Consider the following 19,874-nt stretch of genomic DNA (forward strand, 5'->3'; position numbering starts at 1 on the left):
GCTCAAGAGTTGGGAGTTCGCCTTGTAATCGGAAGGTTGCCGGTTCGAGCCCCGGCTTGGACAGTCTCGGTCGTTGTGTCCTTGGGCAAGACACTTCACCCGTTGCCTACTGGTGGTGGTCAGAGGGCCCGGTGGCGCCAGTGTCCGGCAGCCTCGCCTCTGTCAGTGCGCCCCAGGGCAGCTGTGGCTACAATGTAGCTTGCCATCACCAGTGAGTGTGTGGATGGGTGGATGACTGGATATGTAAAGCGCTTTGGGGTCCTTAGGGACTATTAAAGCGCTATATAAATACAGGCCATTTACCATTTACCATAGTGCTTAGCCTTAGCAATAAGGCACAGTTGGTTTGAATTAGATTTGATTACTGAAGACACTTGTTTGTTAAATTTGAAAGATCTATCCAGCAGGACACCTAGGTCACTAACTGAGTCAGAGAAAGAAGTGGCAAAGGAACCAAAGGTATCAGCTAATAGGCCCCTGGGGATATGGTTGCCAAACACCACAATCTCCATTTTCTTTTCATTCAGGATAAGGGAATTGCCTGAATGTCATTCTCTGACTTCTCTCATGCACTCGAGGAAACAGTGCAACGAAGGAGCAATGTCGTCATCATCTAATTGAAAATATATTTGTATATCATTGGCATAGAGGTGATAAGAAATGTTATATTTTTCAAAGATTAAGCCTAGGGGGAGCATATATAATGAGAATAACATTGGGCCAAGCACAGAGCCTTGGGGCACACCACAGCATAAAGATGCAGTTGAGGAAGAATAAGTACCCAAGGTAACGGAGAAGGACCTGTTCAAAAGGTATGATTTGAACCAGTTAAGGGCTTAACCCCGAATGCCCACAGTGCATTCTAACCTCGTTAATAAAATATTATGGTCAACCATGTTAAAGGCCGAGGACAAATCCAATAAGACCAATATAGCAGAATGCCCTGAATCAGTAATTAAGAGAAGATCATTAAGGACTCTCAGCAAAGCTGTATCAGTGCTGTGGCGTGGTTTAAAACCAGATTGAAATTTATCACAGATGTCAGTAGTATGATAAGTATGATCAATCAATCAATCAATCGATCAATTTTAAAAAAAAAAAATTAACATACTATGATATTTACCCCACAGCATATGTTTTAACAAAGTATTATGAATAAAAATATGTTATAAAAGCAATAAATTACCCTTTTTTTACCTTTAAAGTGTACTATTTGCCTGTGGCAGTTCTCTATTGATAGGTATCATGTTATGTACACATGTAAACAAACACACACGTATATATATGCCTGTGAGGCATTAGCTGGTGCTACAGCTAATATGTCTTTTAATGTCACACATTGTGCTGAATTCATTTTTACTTTCATTTTCTTTTTCTGTCTTAGCCATTCAGCTGAAAGTTTTCAACACTTCTTCAACACTATACTCTGTTCTACAAGTCACAGCGAAGGTAGGAGAGGCCCCGGTGTCATTAAGAGATTTGATTGGGTATTACAGTGTCGGCAATGAAAATGAACGAATGGGCTAGAATGGGCTGCCGGTGCGTGTATGGTACAGTGCGCAGCGGTGCTTCAATTGGCCACGAAGTGCGTCGGGCCAGCTGGTTAATTACCTGTCCACCCCTAAATTAAGGGAAGCTACGGTACATGCACAACACGCCCACAGCTCAAACAAGACAAGCCTGTCGCCGTGTTAAAACAACTGTCCACTTGGATTTTTGCATTTTGCAGCCACAGGACAAAGACGAAAACCACGCGGAACACGAACTGTTTACTAAGAGAGTGAAGATGGACAACTGGACAGCGGCTCTGCTCACTGGTGTTGCCTGCATTGTGGGATACCTGGTAGTGCGGGTGAAAAAGATCAGCAGCCTCCGACAGGCGGAGGAAAAAATCAAGAGAGCCAGAAACAGGAGAGATGAGAGCTTGCAGCGGGCAGAGCAGGCGGTGCTCCGGTACAAAGAGTCGGTGAGAGTTCAGAGCTTTAAACTCTGAAAGGTTTAACTTTTTCTTTAGAGAGAAATCAAAACTAATTATGTGCTTTTAGTTTAAGCCTAGCGGAGGTTTAGTTATTAATTTCCAAATTACTGACACTTTTTGTTGTCAACATGCTTACAAAAACTTAAAAACACATTAAGATTATGCTGCTCTTCTAGATTTGTTTTGTTGGCCCAAGTTGACACATAACTTCACACACGCGGTTTGTCAGCTGCACATCTCCGGTTCCACCTCACCCTAAAGTTGCTCTGTTGGATTGAAATCTAGTGATTGTGCAGAAGTACAGGAAGCAAGAGTCCTGAATCTATACACTGATATGGTTTTCTTTCTTTCTTACAGCTTTATATATTTTTTACAACATAATGATTCTGTGGGTCTGTGTCTTCTAGCATCCGACAACTGACTCTGCTTTCATCCTGACGCTCTCCCTGTCTGAGCTGACACAGCAGCTGAAGGAAGGCTCACTGAGCCCAGAGGATGTGCTTTACTCTTACATGGAAAAGGTTCAATATCCAGCATGAATAAAGAGTTCACTGCCTAACATAACACAGATCTTTCAAAATAAGGTTGACCGAAAGCCAAGTATACACCAGGTTATTTTAGCTAGCATAAACACTAAGTAATCTATTTCATTTTCCAGTGAGTGTTTAATATTTTACAGAGCACTTACAAAAATCAATATCCCTTTAAAGTGAATAAGTTCATCTGAATCTCTCTGTGCTTGTTTCCTTTCCAACAGACTCTGGCTGTAAACAAAAAGCTGAACTGCTGCACTGAAATTTTGCTGGAGAGTTTGGACCAGCTGAAAACTGTTGGCTCCAACAAGGATGGTCTCTTGTACGGAGTTCCAGTTAGCATCAAAGAAAATATTGCATTTAAGGTATTAAGAATAATGTAATAAATTAATGTATTTGTAGTGCAAACAAATGGCAGTTACACTATAGGCAGTATAATAATGGATGAATGCAGCTAGGACACCAACCATTGGTTTCTGAAAATCCAACCTCAAGATGAACATTTCCACCAATGTCAAGTTAGTTGCAAAAAGCTAAATCTGACATGGAGGAGTGGGTCTAAATGTGAAACTGCTTGCTCACTGGCTAAGTATTAGAAGTAAAACTGTTAATTTTATAAATGATGAGCAACACATAAACACTGACTCTACTTCTTATTTCCACTGAACTCGGAAAATCTGGTTTTAAATGGTTTGCTGCCTATGAATTAAATGAACTACACAAAAACTATGATGTTATATCTTTGATTTCATTTGATAATTTTAAAAGGTTTTAGGTACATGTCTTTCTTAATTTGTGATCACGTACACTGTGTTGTTTTATCTTTCTCAATTTCTTGGCGTTTTTGTAAGCAGGTCTCTCTTCAGAAAGAGATCTCAATCTCAGTGAGAATACTACGTAAATTAACGTCTTAATAATAATGTTATTTATGGTCTCTGAATTTCACTTACAGGTTTTCAAAATGTTAAGGTATGGCATTTGTGTAGTCTTTGATGCACTCTTATGTTCTTTAATTTACACCACAAGGATCATGACTGTTCTTGTGGTGTGGTCATTAACCTGGACCAGCCTGCTGAAAAGGACAGTGTGCTTGTTGAAGTCCTGAAGAAACAAGGAGCTATTCCCTTTGTGAAAACCAACTTGGCCCAAGCCCTTATAAGGTACATTTTTTAATCAGTAATTCAATTTTAAAACAAATTATAACACAGTTAAAAACTCTGTGTCCTCATGGGTGAATGAGGAGAGTGCTTTAAGTCCTCTGATATAGTAGAAACACACTATATAAGAACCAATACATGTACCATTTGCATCTTCCATGTGTATATTTTATGTAAAGACTCATAAACTGTCTGTGTTTGTCTGTGTCCACCTTTAGCTATGACTGCAGTAATCCTATCTACGGGCAGACTGTGAACCCTCATAACCCCCAGAAGACCTCTGGAGGTTCATCTGGTGGGGAGGCGGCTCTCGTTGGGGGAGGGGGCTCCCTCCTCGGTATAGGCACTGATCTCGGTGGCAGTATCCGTCTTCCGTCTTCATTCTGTGGAATCTGTGGTTTCAAGCCAACTGCTCAGCGACTGAGGTAGATCCTTTTTAGTTATGGAAAATTATTGTAAATTGATGAGTTAAGGTTTATTCTTTATTTGTTAACACCTTTGGATAATGAACAGTTTACAGGGTTTTCGTTCAATTTATCGAGGACAAAAGTCAGGTAAGGAACTAGCACATAAAGTACATGCAGAGTTACATAACCAGTGTCTAACAATATTACACAAATTTTCTGGAACATTTCGTTCAAAACATTTGCCTTATGCTTGTTACTAAACTAGTGGCATCATCTGCTGGACCCATGGCAAGAGATGTGGACAGCCTGGCTCTGTGCATGCAGGCACTTCTTTGTGACCACATGTTTTCTTTGGACCCCACTGTTCCACCATTACCTTTTAACATGGAGGTGTGTCCTGTACTGTGGGATTCATGTCCTCTGTTGATGATCATCTTTTCTATATATTTTCTGATCATTCATAGATGTTAGAAACTAGAAATGAATCAATTTAATTTTCTTAACACATCTCTCTATGCTAACAGACGAAGTTCTTAAGGACAAAGTTAATAGTCTTCCTATAAAATTTCCAAGTGCTTTTTTTATGAGAGCAAAGGATTTTCAACATTTTCACCATTTCTAAATATACCGGTTTTCTTTTGAACACATACACCATTTCCGTTTACACACAATCTTTGAACTGTAGCAGAATTACAACAAAATTAACCAGGGCCAATATTATAATATCCCCCTGAAAAGCTGAACTTTTAAAAAGTCATTGAATTTGTAATGTTCAAAGCTCTTAAAGTCAAGGTAAAACTGAGGGCTATTTTCCAATTTACACACAGTACAAAAACCCCAGGAAAGGTTTGAGCTGTTGAGAAAGCATCATGTCAAAAAGCAAAAAAAAATAAAATAAAGTTTTAGACTTGAGAAAAAACAAAGAATTGTTAATCCTTGCAAAGGATGAGATGGTTATACAAAGTTATCACAGCATTTCCAAGTGTCACAATGTGGAGTCAGAAGTATCAAGAAATTAAAAGAGAGCCACAGAACAAGTCTGGCAGAGGTGAGAACTGAAAGATTTCATTGACTCTGGGAAGAAAACTAGCGAGAGATGTGTCTAACGACCTTAGTCAAGACACTAGTGAATGTCTCAACCAAGCCTGGAATTGTAATCTCAAAGAAAACATTCACTATAACCCTGCATTGGTGCATGGACTGCACGGTTACAGACCAACAAAAAACTCCACTTCTGCAGAGAGACACCTTCAAGCCAGACTGAAGTATACTAAAGACAACTGGGAAAAAGATTATGCTCACTGGACGCATGTCCTTTGGTCAGATAAGATCAGACTAGAGCTTTTTGGACACAGTGAGGCTATCTATGTTTGGAGAAAGAAGAGAACAACTCAAAGAACACCAGGGTGGGAGTATCATGCTTTCGGGATGCTTCAGTGTGCCTGGAACTGGAAATCTCCTCAAAGTGGAAGGAATTATGAAGAAAGAAGGATGTGTGAAGATTTTGAAAGAAAACCTCGAACAGTCATCCAGCAAAACTGGGTCTGGGTCTTCACTTTGTCTTCCAACACTACAATGACCCAAAACATTCAATGCTCCTGGTGAAGACCTACCTCCAGAAGACCAAAGCGAACGTTATTGACTGGCCTGCACAAAGCCATGGCTTTAATCCCATTGAAAATCTGTGAGTTTAAACAAAGACCAAAGTAAAATAATGTAATCATCAAAAATAAAATTAAGATGCTTGGAAAAAAAACGTGTTAAAAATCCCTTGCTCTATTTAACAGCACTTGGGAAATACTTTTAAAAAGCTGAAATTTTCTTTGGTGGGCTAATAATTCGGTCCTCATCTACAGATATACAGAAGCTCCAGACCTCTAAGGATTGGTTATTTGGAAAATGATGGCTACTTGCAACCGTCTCCAAGCATGGCCCGAGGCGTCAGAGAGGTCAAAGCTCTGTTAGAGCAAGCAGGGCACACAGTAAGAGACACACACACACACATGTAATCGTTATTGTCCTGATTTGTTATTAACCCCCTGTTATGTTACAGGACAAACTGACCCTTGTAAAAGTTAAGCCATCTAAAAAAATGTTAAAAGTACTTTTTTATATAAAGCTTCTTCTGCTTGGCTTAAAGGGTGTAATGAACACATAAAATGAAAATGGTTCATGTAACATATTTGCAATCTCTCTGCATGTTTATGTTACATAGATACTGTTGGGGTCAGTTTGACCTGTCAGTAACTCCACACACACACACACACACACACTCGTTTTCATATCTTAGCAAGGACATCTAATTGACATAAAAAACGCATTTTGAGCCTCAAAAACACCCACAAACTCATCGGGACGGGGATTTTGTCCCCATAAGTGACTGTTGGTCCCCACAAGTATAGTCGCATGCCAATTTTCTGTCCTCACAAAGATGTCTAAACATGTACACACACATACTAATAATCACTGCCCAGTATTTGATATGAACCATACATCTTTAATGTTCTCTTTTATGCCTTTAGTTGGTTCCTTACTCTCCACTGAAAATCAGCCAAATTGTTCCTGAGCTATTAATAAAGGGTGTATATGCAGACGGCACTGCCACCCTTCTGCAAAAACTGTGAGTTGTACCTTTTAATAATTCATCTAATCACTTCTCATTAATTTAAAACGTCTAATAAATGGATGATTTTTTTCACTGCTAAGTTACAGGTGCTAGCATGATAAACTAAAATAGAATACTAAAATCATTAAATGTCATTAAGTGTCAACACAGTTATTTTTAAAACTAAACTCAAAGGCCTACAGACTGCCTCAATAATGTGTAAGTGTTTTGTGTAATTTTTAACTTTGTTTGTTTGTATGTATTTGTTTGGAAATGTGCTGCCTCTTGGCCAGGACTCCCTTGAAAAAGAGGTTTTTAATCTCAATGGGACATTCCTGGTTAAATAAAGGTTAAATAAATAAATAAATAAATTTTGTGTGTGTAAATAATTCATTTCATTTTAGGAAAGGGGGACTTCTGGACCCTTCTCTGAAGCAGCAGGTTTTTACGCACTCGCTCCCTAAGTGGTTTAAGAAAATCCTTTCCTTCCTACTAAAACCTGTGGTGAGTTTTCTCATTTGGTGACAGCTAGCACCTGTAACTTAGCACTGAAAAAAACACCCGTAAATTCAAGCATAGGACTGAACATAATCTTGGAACTTTTATCTGATAAAGCCTATGTTGTGATGTGCCAGAATAATGCTTATTTTTATTGTTTTTTTGCAGTCACCTCGTCTTTCTTCCATCGTGAGTGCTATTTGTGGAGTTCGGTGAGAAAATATTGTTGAAATTCATCATCTGTACTTGATTCTTTTTTCATATATAATACATGTGATGGGCAAAGTCACAACATACTGCTTTATTTTTTAGTTCTGTTTCCGATCTGTGGAAGCAACATGCTGCTGTTGAGGTAACTTTAACTTTCAACTAATGATGCATGGTTGAGTATCAAAGTACAATTTCAAACGAGCTGGGACGCTGTGTGTAATGTAAATTAAAACAGAATGCAATGATTGGCAAATCTTACTGACTTATATTTATTCACAATAGTACATAGAAAACAAATCTAATATTCAAACTGAAAAAAATAATGTATACCATGTTCAGAAAAAAAAAGATTCTTCTACTACAAGGCCATGCTGTTGTAATGGCTGCAATATACAGTTTAGCATTGTCTTGCTCAAATATCTTCAGCAAGAAAATATCATTCTAATGGAAGTTTTATGTTCCTCTAAAACTCAACCTGTACACAACTTTCAGCATTAAAAAGTTTCTTTCCAGATATGCAAGCTGCCAATGCCATGGCGCTGAAACATGCAGGCTTTTGAACTGAGCACTTATAACAAGCCAGATGGTTCCTTTTCTCTTTAGTCCAAAGGATGCCGCATCCATGTTTTCCAAAACTAATTTCAAATTTTGATTTGTCTGGCCACAAAATAGTCTTTTACTTTGTGTCAGTCCATTCTAAAGAGGTTTGGCCCAAAGAAGGTGGTGGTGGTGTTTATGGATTATGTTCATATATGAATTCCCGTTTGCATGATAGAGCTTTAAGCTGTATTTCAATAACGACAGCTCATTTGGAAGAATTGAACATGATTTACTGAGATACAGAGTTCAGCTACTGGTTTGGCGATTGACTAATCGTAGCGGAATCTCAGAGGTGATAGGAATTAGAAGTAGGAGTATAGTAGTGGTGAAGATGAAGCTGGAGGCTTGCATGGAGCTCTGAGTGGACAGGCTAGAAGATGAGTGAACTAGAACAACGATGTCAACACTGAGTTTGGCAGTGTGGAAAGAAAAAGTGATATAACAAAGATTAGCAGCCAAACATCCAGGACAGCAGGCAGATGAGTGATCTTATTGAGACAACACATAAGCTTCATTTGTGGATAGCATGGCGAACTGTGTTCACAGACAGTGATATCTGGAAATGTTGCTGAGCCAAAGCAATGATTTCCATGACAAAATCATCCCTGTTTTGAATGCACTGCTGCCTGAGGGCCCAAAGTCCACAAACATCAAACACAAATTTTTGGCCTTGTCCCTTGCACACAGAGATGTCACCAGATTGAATCATTTGATGATAATGTACCGTAGATAATGAGATAGTTAAAGGTCTTTTTGTTTCTCAGTTTTACATTTGTTACATACAATTGTTCTGTAATATGTAGATGCAGTTTTCTTTACTTCTGAGAAAGTGTGCCTCTTTGAAATACTTTATTTTTCCATCCAGAGTCATGATACTGACCTAATTAGCTGCATCAGTTTCATCCAGCTCTTTATTTTTGTTTTTTCACTTACTTTTTTGGCCTTTTGTAGACCCCCTTACACCTTTTTTATGTCTGATGCTGTCATCAAAAACCAAATAAGGTAATGTTTTTCATGAAAAATGTTTTTAAAAAAGTGCAGGAGGCATTGTAGCAGTCAGGTGCGAGTGGAAATTAATATACTGAATGAGAAATGTAGTTGAGTAATGAAGTGGTTCTAATACCCCACCTCCCGACCGTTTGGCGTGTGTGTATGTGCTTCTGTGCTGAGATTGTTTGGGGAATGCAAACATGGCACACAGCACAGATCTTGGTTTGGTCAGAATGACGAAGCAAACATTCAGATAATGTCAAATTGTAACATGTGGAAGATACAGTGAGAAAAGTATCCCTGTTTGATGAAGTTGACAAAAGTTATGTTGAAATTAATATTCATATGTGACGGAGCTAATGTTAAATCCTGGTCAAGTAAAATAGCATAAACAGAGTTAAACATGAAGGGAAGTATTTTCATATATGATTTAATATCCATATGTGATGGAATTAATGATAAAACATTTTCAAGTACAACATAGAAAAGAAGAAAATGTAATAAAGTGATTTTAATGAAGTAACCTCTACCTCATAGATACCTCAGAGATAAAAGTGGGTGAAAAGTCAGAGAGAGAAAGGTTTAAGGTCAACAGCACTGAGTGAATGTCCGCAGAGGAAGAGAGGACAAGAGAGTGGGGGATGCAAATGGGAAAATTAGCATAGAAGAGGGCCTTCAGGGAACCAATCCAGGGCGAGAATGGCATTTTTTGAAGGAGAAGGTGGCTGAAGCAGTCCACAGAAGCCAAATCAAGGGAGGCTCCAGCCAGGAAATTGGTGTATAGACCAACAGAAACTGGTGCTGGAGCAGAATAACGTCATCACAGTGGCCCGCATGTTGCCTCCATCTGAGGGCCCAAGAGATAGTGACTCCGGAGGCATGGGTCACCCTGGGTAATGTCTGCAGGTGGGAGAAGATATCTGCACATCAGTGGAGAAAAATCCCTCATTTGATGGACAAAAAAGCAGAAGAGCAGAAGAGTTCATGTGGAAATTGGGGCAGGTCTATGACACACTGGGCCATGTAGCCAGTAAGTCGAGACAGAGAGCCGTTGGCAGACAGCAGCAGGTCTGCATTCCTACATGCCAAATTAGGCAAGACCGGAAGGTCACAAACTCTGTAGTTTATGGAGCCCAGTGAAAATGATGAGATCAATAAAAATAAAAAGACAAAAACTAATCCAAGCTGGGAGAAAAGCAGGAGCCAATGGCCAAGAATACCAGACCCACCACCCAGAGGTAAGAGTGATTATTCTGCAGCCTGAGGATCACAGAAAAGTAAATATTTGGGAACGTGTGTGTGTGTGTGTGTGTGTGTGTGTGTGTGTGTGTGTCTTTGCTGGTATTATTTGTACCGAGGGGGTATGCAAACATGGCACACAGCCCACAGCTTGTCTTGGTCAAATTGACTAAGTAAATAAGAGAATGTCAGATTTTAACATGTGTGATTTAAAAAAAAAAACACTTATATTGTGTATATTGTGAAAGAAAAGCATTCATGTGTGACTAACAGTGTTGGCAAGTTACTTTGAAAAAGTAATTCAATTATAGTTACTAGTTACTTCTTCAAAAAAGTAACTGAGTTACAATATTCTAAAAGTAATTAATTACTTGGAAAAGTAACTATTGTGTTACTTAAAAAACAAAACAAAGAACGTTTAACCCTCTGGCGTCCAGGGTATAATTGGCCATTTTTTTACTACTCTTGATTTTCCCTCCACATTTTACCTTTAAAAACTATTTACTTTGCCTTGTTTGGTATCATTCTTTTTAGCGCAACCTCACGTGCCTGAATTTACAGTTATGTTCTCATTTTGTCATACTGTATTAACACAATTGATCTAAAATCAGAGTAGAAAAAGTTATATTTTTACTGTAACAACCACAAACATGTTTAATGAATCATATTTCATAACTTTAAATGCAAATATAAATTGTCAATTTTAAAATCCTATGCACAAGTCTTGCAAACAACAAATTAATTTGCATCCATTTACCTTGATTTTTTTTAAATAACCATTTCAAACTATTTACAGAACAATCAGCTGTTCTTCAATAAGATGTCACACAAATTATTTGTGCCACTCCAAAAAAATATTTTGTGTCCACTACAAAGGAGAACATCACAGCCTGATACCTGCAGGTCTGACAGCAGCAGGTGTATCACTGCTGTTTCTACCTGGAGACAGCAGTCGCCTCATTGTTCTGACACACAACACAAAACCATCCACAACACTACACACTAACTACACAAGACAACACATTAACTACACACTCCAAACACGCTAAACGTCACAAATCTCTCACATCTCAAAACTCGCTCTCTCTCTTTTTCTGCTCTCTCTCTCTCTCTCGACGTCACTCCTAAAACTTCCCCTGTTTTGTTTTGTTTTTTGCTCATAAGCAGAGAGTGCTTGCTAGCGCTAACGTGACGAAACTATTGAGGAAAAAACGCCGCGTATATCTTGTTTATCATGACTCTGGTTTTACGTGGCCTATCACCTTGTTGCTTTGTCTTTAAGTGGTCACGTGATTGACTTACCACGACTACTTTATTCTTCCTCAGTCAAACAGCAGCACTCGATTGTTTTGCCCCCTGAGCTCCAGGTGTTGTGCTAGACAGCGATCGTGATTACCGTCCGCGGGAGCGCGCAGCTGCTTAAAGCTGTAGCGTCCAGATTACTTACAGCTACTTCTGTGCAGCTGATATAAGATGCGGTAAGCTGAACACAGCTTCAACCGTCTGTTTGTTGAAAAATAGTAACGGACCGCGTTTCCTTGTTAGTAACTGTAACAGCGTTGTAACGATAGGAATAGTAATTAGTTAGATTACTCGTTACTGAAAAAAGTAACCCGTTAGTAACGCCGTTACTTGTAACACCGTTATTCCCATCACTGGTGACTAAGTTGATGAAAATCGTGTTGAAATTAATATTCATATGTCACTGAGCTATTAATAAATCCTAGTGAAGAAAAATGGCATAAACTGAATAAACGTGTACGGAAGTATATTCATATTGTGATTTAATATTCATATGTGATGGAATTTTTGATAAATTATGTTAAAGTGCAACATAGAAAAGTAGAGAATGCAATGAAGTGATGTTAATGAAGTAACCTCTGCTCTAGTTAAAAGTAGAGATGGACGATCCGATATTAGTATCGTATCGGTCTGATACTGTCGTAAATTACTGGATCGGATATCGGAGAGAAATAAAAAATGTAATCGATCCATTAAATATCAAAAAGCACCTCAAAAAACTTGCGACACCGCGTAACTCGGCTCATAACCGTAGCACGTCGGAGCAGATAGGGTGGCTGTGTGTATTTGCAATCCGGCATTTCATCTCTGAGGAAGTGATCCCAGAGAGAAGTAAAGCAAGTGTGTAAGTTCATCTCTGAATGTTTGTAAAGCATTCCCATGTTAAGCTTAACAACCGATATATGGAGCGACTGCCTCTCTCTCTCCCTCTTGCTACTTCAATCATGAAACTGATCAATGATCAGCTGATCGGCTTTTCTGTCGCCAGTACGTCTCTCCTTTGTTTTTGGCCCACTTTGCACCAGAAAGAGGAAACCAGTGGCTGAACAACAGCAGCATGTTTAAGCTTGATAAGCTGTTGTTAGAATGTATTTAATATTACTTTCTACACCAGGATCCTTTTCTACGTAGCTGACGGCTGGTAACTGTGCAGGGGCGGATCTAGCAAAGTTTAGCCAGGGGGGCCGATAGGGCATGAACAGGGAAAAGGGGGCACAAAGACATACTTTTCTTTCTTATTCTCATTTAAAATGTCTCGCTTTTAATAAATAATTATCTGAATCTTACAAAGTTTTAATCTGATGTAAAATGTATAGAAGTCCATTACTGTATATAGTAACTATTAAGTCTAATATACCCTAGTAAGCTATAGTACTTTATCCTTTGGGAAGGTACCATCTGTGAATTCTGCAATTCTGCTGAAGAAAGATGTTGAATCTATTTAATTATTCTTGAAAAATAATTTATTTCTGTGCATTTCTTTTCACCCTGCATCAAATTAAAGTTGATTACATTGATTAAGCATCATGAGGTGGAGGGTGGTGGAGGAGGGGGGGGTTCCCTTTTTTTTTTTTTTTTTTTTTTTTTTTTGCTGGGAGACCCTATTAGTTAGGTTGCTTAATATTTCTGCTAAGTACTCTTTAAAATACCAGAATAGGGAGGATGGAGCAGGTTTAAGTTTATTAGATTGATCAGTGTTGCTGAACTATGAAATATTTTGGGCGCAGTGTATTTTTTGCATACAGGTATAACAGAATAGCTTTAGTGTTGTTGTTTATTTAAACTTGAGTATGAACTTATACAAAATGCAGCAAGATATTAAAAAAACAGTTTTATTGATTAAAAAACACACTATATCGGATTCATATCGGTATCCATTTTTTCCAGTATATGACAAAAATCATAGTAACGACAAACAGGAAAATAAATTCAAATACAACAGGTGAGAACAGAGGAATGCATTTAAAAGTGACCTACTTAAGGGTACATTTGGAGGTAGTGTACAAGGAAAGGGATATTGATAAAGCTTATGAGACATTCTTAGGAAAATTTAAATTATTATATGACAGGCATTGACTAATAAAGCAATACAGCAACAAAGAAAAATATGCAGTTTGCCCATGGATCACAGAAGGATTACAAAATGCATGTAAAAAGAAAAATACCATATGTAGAGAAATTAAAAAGTATAGAAGCACAAAATCAAACTTCTACAGACTTTAATGGCTGTGATACAAAAATTGTTAAATAAACTATTGATGGTATCTCTAAAGCTTTAAGCATACATGTTCGAATTCTCTCTACAAACTGGTACATTACCATCACAAAAGTGATGCAATTGTAAAAAAAAATGGAGATAGATACCAAATCACAAATTACATGTACAGGCCTGTGTCTCTACTTTCACAATTCTCCAAAATACTGGAAAAGGTTTTCATTAACAAGCAGGGTTTTGTGAGGCCATGGGCAATTCGTTGATAAACATAAAATATTAACGGACTCAGTATGGTTTCAGATCAAACAAATCAACTATGGCATTACTGGAATTAATTGAAAATATCACTAATAACATAGATACAGAACACAATATAACTAGACAATGCACACTTCAGAGTTTTCATTGACCTAAAAAAGCTTTTGATAAAATTCATCATGAAATATTATTTGATAAAATGGAGCACTATGACGTTAAAGGAGTTGTGCTCGAGTGGGTTGAGAGTTATTTGGAAAAATTGGTGAATTTTCATTTAGAGTGTGTAGACATTGTTTGTGGAGTCCCACAGAGGTCTGTATTGGGATCAAAATTGTTTATCCTGTACATCAAAGATACATGTAAAGCATCTGATATATTGCAGTTTATTTTATTTGTAGGTGATACAACTACTTACTGCATTAGGGAGCATTCAGAGCAGATCTTGGAAATTGTCGCAGAAGAAATGATTCAGTTAAAAACATGGTTTGATAAAAAGCTAGCTATTACTAAATTTCAACAGAGCAAGTGTATACAAGTGCTGGGGGGAAGAAATGATGATTATGGTAAATCAATAGCTTGCTGAGCACGAGGTAGGGATTAATAAGTATGTACATACTTCTTCCTACTCCATTCCGGACATGATGATCAAGTGATTTCATGTCGTGTGTGTGTGTGTGTGTGTGTGTGTGCATATATATGTATTCAGCTATCTATGTATATGTGTATGCGTATATATTTGTTTGTTTGTTTTGTATGTCTGAATTATAAAAGGTTATCTCATTATCCCAATCCCATTGCCTCCAACCTCTGTCCTCAAAAAGGACTTAATTAATATTTGATCATTATTATTAATATTATTTGATGTGACTTTTGCTTTTGCTGCTAAATTGCTTTAATAAAATATCCTGCATTCAAAAAGTCTAAATTGTGAACATTTCCTTTTTCATATCTGTTTAAATAGCTCTTACAGGTTACCTCAGCCTTTAAAAGTTCATAGATCACTAAACCAAACCCAGTCATATTCCAAGAGCACGGATGTACTGGGGAACTTCCACAATGGGTGTGGCTGGTAAAATACCGCAAAGCTACTCAGGGCCACCAGGTTTCATCAAGCAGGGTAGACATCCAGAGGAGAGAGGCAGTTAGAACAGGGTAGTTCCCCTCAGCCATCGGTTCCATCCAAGCTCTGCACTGCCTCCTGTGTAATACTCATAGGATCAGAGACTAGACTATTTATCTAGAGCTCCTGTTTTGGAGTGCTGGTTCCACAGATCAACATAGGAGGAGACCTCAGAGTAGAACTGGGACATGCAGGAGAGGCTGTTTCTCTTGGCTAGCCTTGAAAGGCCTCGTTGTTCCCTCGGATAAACTGGAGGAGGTAGCTGGGGAGAGAGAGGTCTGGGCTTTGCTTCTTAGGCTGCTACCCCTGTGACCCGGCCCTGAATAAGTGGAAGAAAATGGATGGATAGATATTAAAATTTCTCAGTTTAAATATTTTAAAATTTGTAAATCACTGCATTTTGTTTTTGTTTACATTTTACACAGTCTCCCAAATGTTTTGGAATTGCAGTTGTATAAAGTAAAATTTGCTGTGTTTTCTTTAGGACTACATTCAAGAGACAATAGCACATTGGAGGAGCTGCAATATTGATGTGCTGTTGTCCCCCATGATAGGGCCAGCCAGCAGGTTATTGCACGCTGACAAACTTGCAAGTACGGTATACTGAGTATTAAAAAAGTATTATTGTCCATCTATCTCTTTTTTTTCATTATTGTAATCTCAGGATAAATTTGTGGATGTATGAAATGCTCCTAGGTAGCACCATAGTTCCTGGGTTTTTGGATCACATAAAAATTATCTCATTAAAAATTAGGATTGCTGCCTTTCTCTAGTGCTAACACACATGATTAAAAAAGGCAGAGATCGAAGAAAAACAACTATCTTCAGACATTAGTCAATTAGGAAAGTCACCTGTAGATTAGAACATTTGGACAAATAGTAATATAAAGGCACTGTTACACTAAATGAATCACATGTTAATTAAAGAGCAACAGAATTTTGAAGGGCTAAAGAAAAGTGAATCGGTCTTAAAATCTTTCATCATCACTAATCTACTTGTATTTCCTGTTATTTCAGCTGCTGTCAGTTGCACGATGCTCTACAATCTCTTAAAATTTCCTGCGGGTGTAGTCACTGTTTCCACAGTGACTGCAGAGGATGAGGAGGAACTAAAGCACTATAAGGGCTGTTATCAGGACAGTCTTGACAAGTTCCTCAAAGAGGTAACACATACCAGTGAGGAGAGACAGATTGAACACATTTACTATGAGACCAGTTTTTCATGCAGTTTCAAAATTTCTAAACAAATGAATGCCACTTTCGACTACACTGACTACACACAGGAAGATTTCAGGTGTGGTGGTGGGTAGGCCCATCTATCCTACATGGAACCAAGAGCTAAACCAGATCAGATGGTTGTGACATTTTTTTCTTGTGGTTCTGTAATTTATTGACTCTCAGTTATACATGAACTTTATTAAATGTTCCACAATTTGTTAGTCAGCTTGAGGCAGAAGACTGCGGTCCAGCTGCTGAGCATTAAGTGACAGCAGTGTGTTTGTGTGTTCAGGCAGTGTCCGGTGGTGAGGGTCTACCTGTGGCGGTGCAGTGTGTTGCTCTGCCGTGGCAGGATGAGCTCTGTCTGCGCTTCATGAAGGAAGTGGAACAACTGGTCAAAGAAAGCAAGAAGTAAAGCTGCTTTCTTTCTCAGTCTCACAGGAGAGGCTGCAGACTTCAGAGGCAATGTGTTAACTTGAGTAGATCCTATAAATGAGAGCTAAATGTTTCATAAGTATCAGAGCATTCTCTTTTTTACAAATTTTTGTGACTTGACTATTTGGTAAAGTTTAAATAAATTTTAACAGTTAAAATTCAGGTTAAAGTCAAGGCAGTTTTATTTCTTCATGCCAAAATCCCATGTAAATGTTCTTCACAGGGAATGAACAAATAAATACATACACACATTAATAAATGGAAAAGTACATTTTAAAAAATTTAAATCACTAAGATATTAAAACAGACATAATTTATATGTATAGGAGTGTGTGTGTGCGTGTGTGTGTGTGTGTGTGTGTGTGTGTGTGTGCGTCTTATTATTCAGTGACAATGATGGAGATATTCATGATACAATATCTGGGTCACAGAAAGCTGGAGGATGCAATGAAGTAAGTTAAAAATCAGCATCTGCTGTCAGTCAGGATAAACATATTGATACTATTTTTATGAGAAAACTTAAGGTGACCATTCGTCCTCGCCATACTCGAGAGGTCAAAGTAGATTCTGCTGCCCGATTTGATATTTACCCTATAATATATGCTTCAGCACAGTAAGGTGCCACGCTAAATAATGCTCTTTTGTTTTCTTTAGATGTTTAAGTCCACTAATTGTCTGCTGACAGCTCCCTTCTGACATGTAACCGTTTCCTGGCAGCTCTCATTGAATTACTTTGAAACTAAAAACTACTATTCTTAGGTGAGCTCTACTGATTATCAACTCCTTCCCTATGAAAAGTTACTGTGTGCAGTTAATGCTCAGTGATTTACAATAGACATACATTTTGTTTAACATGCCATTCACCAGATGATTTCTATTTTGGAGTTTTTCTTTTAATCATAACAAATGAGTGGTAAAATCTTTAAGTTGAGTCATGACTAGTTCAATTTTCCTTGCAAATTTCATGAATGGAAGTAGTAGACTGTTAAGGGAAAATCCCAAATGGCAAACTGCAAATATAAACAGAAACACAATGAGACAGCGTAATGAATCACATGTACATGGGTGAACGTCTCAAGTGAGAGTCACACAGTGTACTTCTTTATTCGTGCATTTATAGTCACTGGTGCCCACACAACAGGGCGGCGTATTTTCGCTCTTCTCAGAAAAATGACTATACAACAGTATGTGGCTATCTTACTGGAACATTCCGTTCCTCTTTTTATCAAGACATGTTACACAGGCGTGCTCTCCCGTCCAGCAGGCCGTCCAAGGATGAGCTTCTGGCAAGCAATATGAATCACAAACAGCAATGCATTTAATAAAAATCTTTTTACATAGACCAACATGCTTGGTTAAAGCTTTAAAATTAACATTTTGTAAATAGATGTGTAATTAGCACATGGAGCCATCTGGTAAATGGTAAATGGACTGGTTCTTATATAGCACTCTTCTACTGTAAGCGCCCAAAGTGCTTTATATAACATGCTTCATTCATCCATTCAAACCCAGTCACACAAGCACTTTTTTTCTACACCTAAGGGCATTCTAGCTGACATTTATACATATTCATACTCTGATGAATGTATTGGACAGCAACTTGGGATTCAGTCTTTTGCCCAAGGATACTTAGGCAGACTGGAGACTGGAGCATCCAGGGATCAAACCACCAACCTTCCAATTAGTAGATGAGCTGCTCTACCTCCTACACTATAACCACCCGATGAGCCATTGTCAGGATTGACACTTCAACTTCACACGCTTGTTTATTCACACAAGAACAACCTGTACAACCCTCCTGTTATATTGCAGGACAAACTGACCCATATTTAAGTTAATAATCTAAAAGAAATTGTTCAACTTGTTTACTCAGACAAGAACAACCTGTCAATCTTCAGCAGTTTAACCCCCCTGTTATATTGCAGATCAGACTGAACCATTTTAAAGTCAAATAATCTAAAAAAAAAATGTTCCAGAGGGTGAAACGGGAGCTCGGGAGGTAATACCAAAGAAAGACAACCGCCCACCGAATGGCCAGGCACTCAACAATGCTATACCAAGATTCGCGCTCCGACAGTTTCCTGCTGATGTAGACCACAGGGCAGTGACTCGCTTTACCTGCTGGGACAAAATGGCCTCCAGCCCTCTGTTCAAGGCGTCAGTAGGCAGAATAAAAGGGAGGGAGAAATTAGGAGTGTGAAGCAGGTGTTCCCCACAGAGAGCCTTCTTCACCTGCATGAATGCCGCCTGGCACTGCTACCTCGACCAGTCCAGACCTGGGGCACCCTTCCAGGTGAGATCAGTCAAGGGGCTGATCAGGTTTTTCAAAGAACCGCCTCAACTCTTTTTTATGCTCTCTCTTTCTAGTCCCTGTCAGGACTCTTGCTGCAGCATTTTGGATTAACTGAAGGCTTTTCAGGGAGTTTTAGGACATCATGATAATAATGAATTACAGTAGTCCAGCCTGGAAGTAATAAATGCATGAACTAGTTTTTCAGCGTCACTCTGAGACAGGATATTTCTAATTTTAGAGATGTTGCGCAAATGGAAGAAAGCAGTCTTACATATTTGTTTAATATGTGCGTTGAAGGACATGTCCTGGTCCATGAGCGCTGGAAAGTGGCCGGGGCTCCGAACAAACCGAATGGAAGTGTGACAAATTGTTGTCACCAGAGAAGTGGTTTCAGCCTCTCTCCATGCTTTAAGGAGGCTGAGGTGTTATACCTGTGTGACCATACCATTTCATGGTCTACGTCACCCCCTCACCATGTGACCACGAAGGGTCCTTGCCACTTGGCGAGTAAGTTTGACCTGGAATAAAGGAGTAATACAAGCACTGTATCTTTACCTTCCTCCCAGTTTTCTTTAATTAGGTCCAACAACCCCCATGGCTTCCTGATGAACAGTTATTCAAAGGGAGAAAAGCCCATTGAGGCCTGGGGCAGATCCCGCACTGCAAACAACAGAGGGTCGAACCAGCAATCCCAATTGCATTCATCTTCATGAATTAATTTACGGATAGAATATTCTTTATTGTCATTGTTACAAGTACAATGAAATTGAGAGATGTCTCTGATCGATGCACATTCACAGAAATAAATACTTAAAA

The 19,874-nt window shown here is 38.6% G+C and overlaps 1 protein-coding gene across 1 annotated transcript; it reads left to right on the forward strand.

Annotated features, from left to right (window-relative positions):
- Window positions 1-1,554: 1,554 nt before the first annotated feature.
- LOC109194183 (vitamin D3 hydroxylase-associated protein) lies at window positions 1,555-16,927 on the forward strand. The gene is made up of 15 exons (XM_005479101.4): window positions 1,555-1,966; window positions 2,386-2,499; window positions 2,736-2,876; window positions 3,538-3,671; window positions 3,887-4,093; window positions 4,182-4,222; window positions 4,341-4,465; window positions 5,932-6,057; window positions 6,598-6,695; window positions 7,085-7,184; window positions 7,347-7,390; window positions 7,491-7,530; window positions 15,597-15,705; window positions 16,130-16,275; window positions 16,623-16,927. Exons 1-15 carry the CDS (start codon window positions 1,646-1,648, stop codon window positions 16,743-16,745), a joined length of 1,869 nt encoding a protein of 622 aa, XP_005479158.1. The 5' UTR covers window positions 1,555-1,645; the 3' UTR covers window positions 16,746-16,927.
- Window positions 16,928-19,874: the final 2,947 nt, after the last annotated feature.

Source organism: Oreochromis niloticus, linkage group LG23 (assembly GCF_001858045.2).
Source record: "Oreochromis niloticus isolate F11D_XX linkage group LG23, O_niloticus_UMD_NMBU, whole genome shotgun sequence".
In the NCBI taxonomy this organism is placed as follows: Eukaryota; Metazoa; Chordata; class Actinopteri; order Cichliformes; family Cichlidae; genus Oreochromis; species Oreochromis niloticus.

Coding starts and splice junctions, on each gene's coding strand:
- LOC109194183 (XM_005479101.4), top strand. CDS start 1,646: ATGCACAACACGCCCACAGCTCAAACAAGACAAGCCTGTCGCCGTGTT. Junction 3,672..3,886: donor TTGGCCCAAGCCCTTATAAG/GTACATTTTTTA, acceptor GTCCACCTTTAG/CTATGACTGCAGTAATCCTA. Junction 7,185..7,346: donor CCTTCCTACTAAAACCTGTG/GTGAGTTTTCTC, acceptor GTTTTTTTGCAG/TCACCTCGTCTTTCTTCCAT.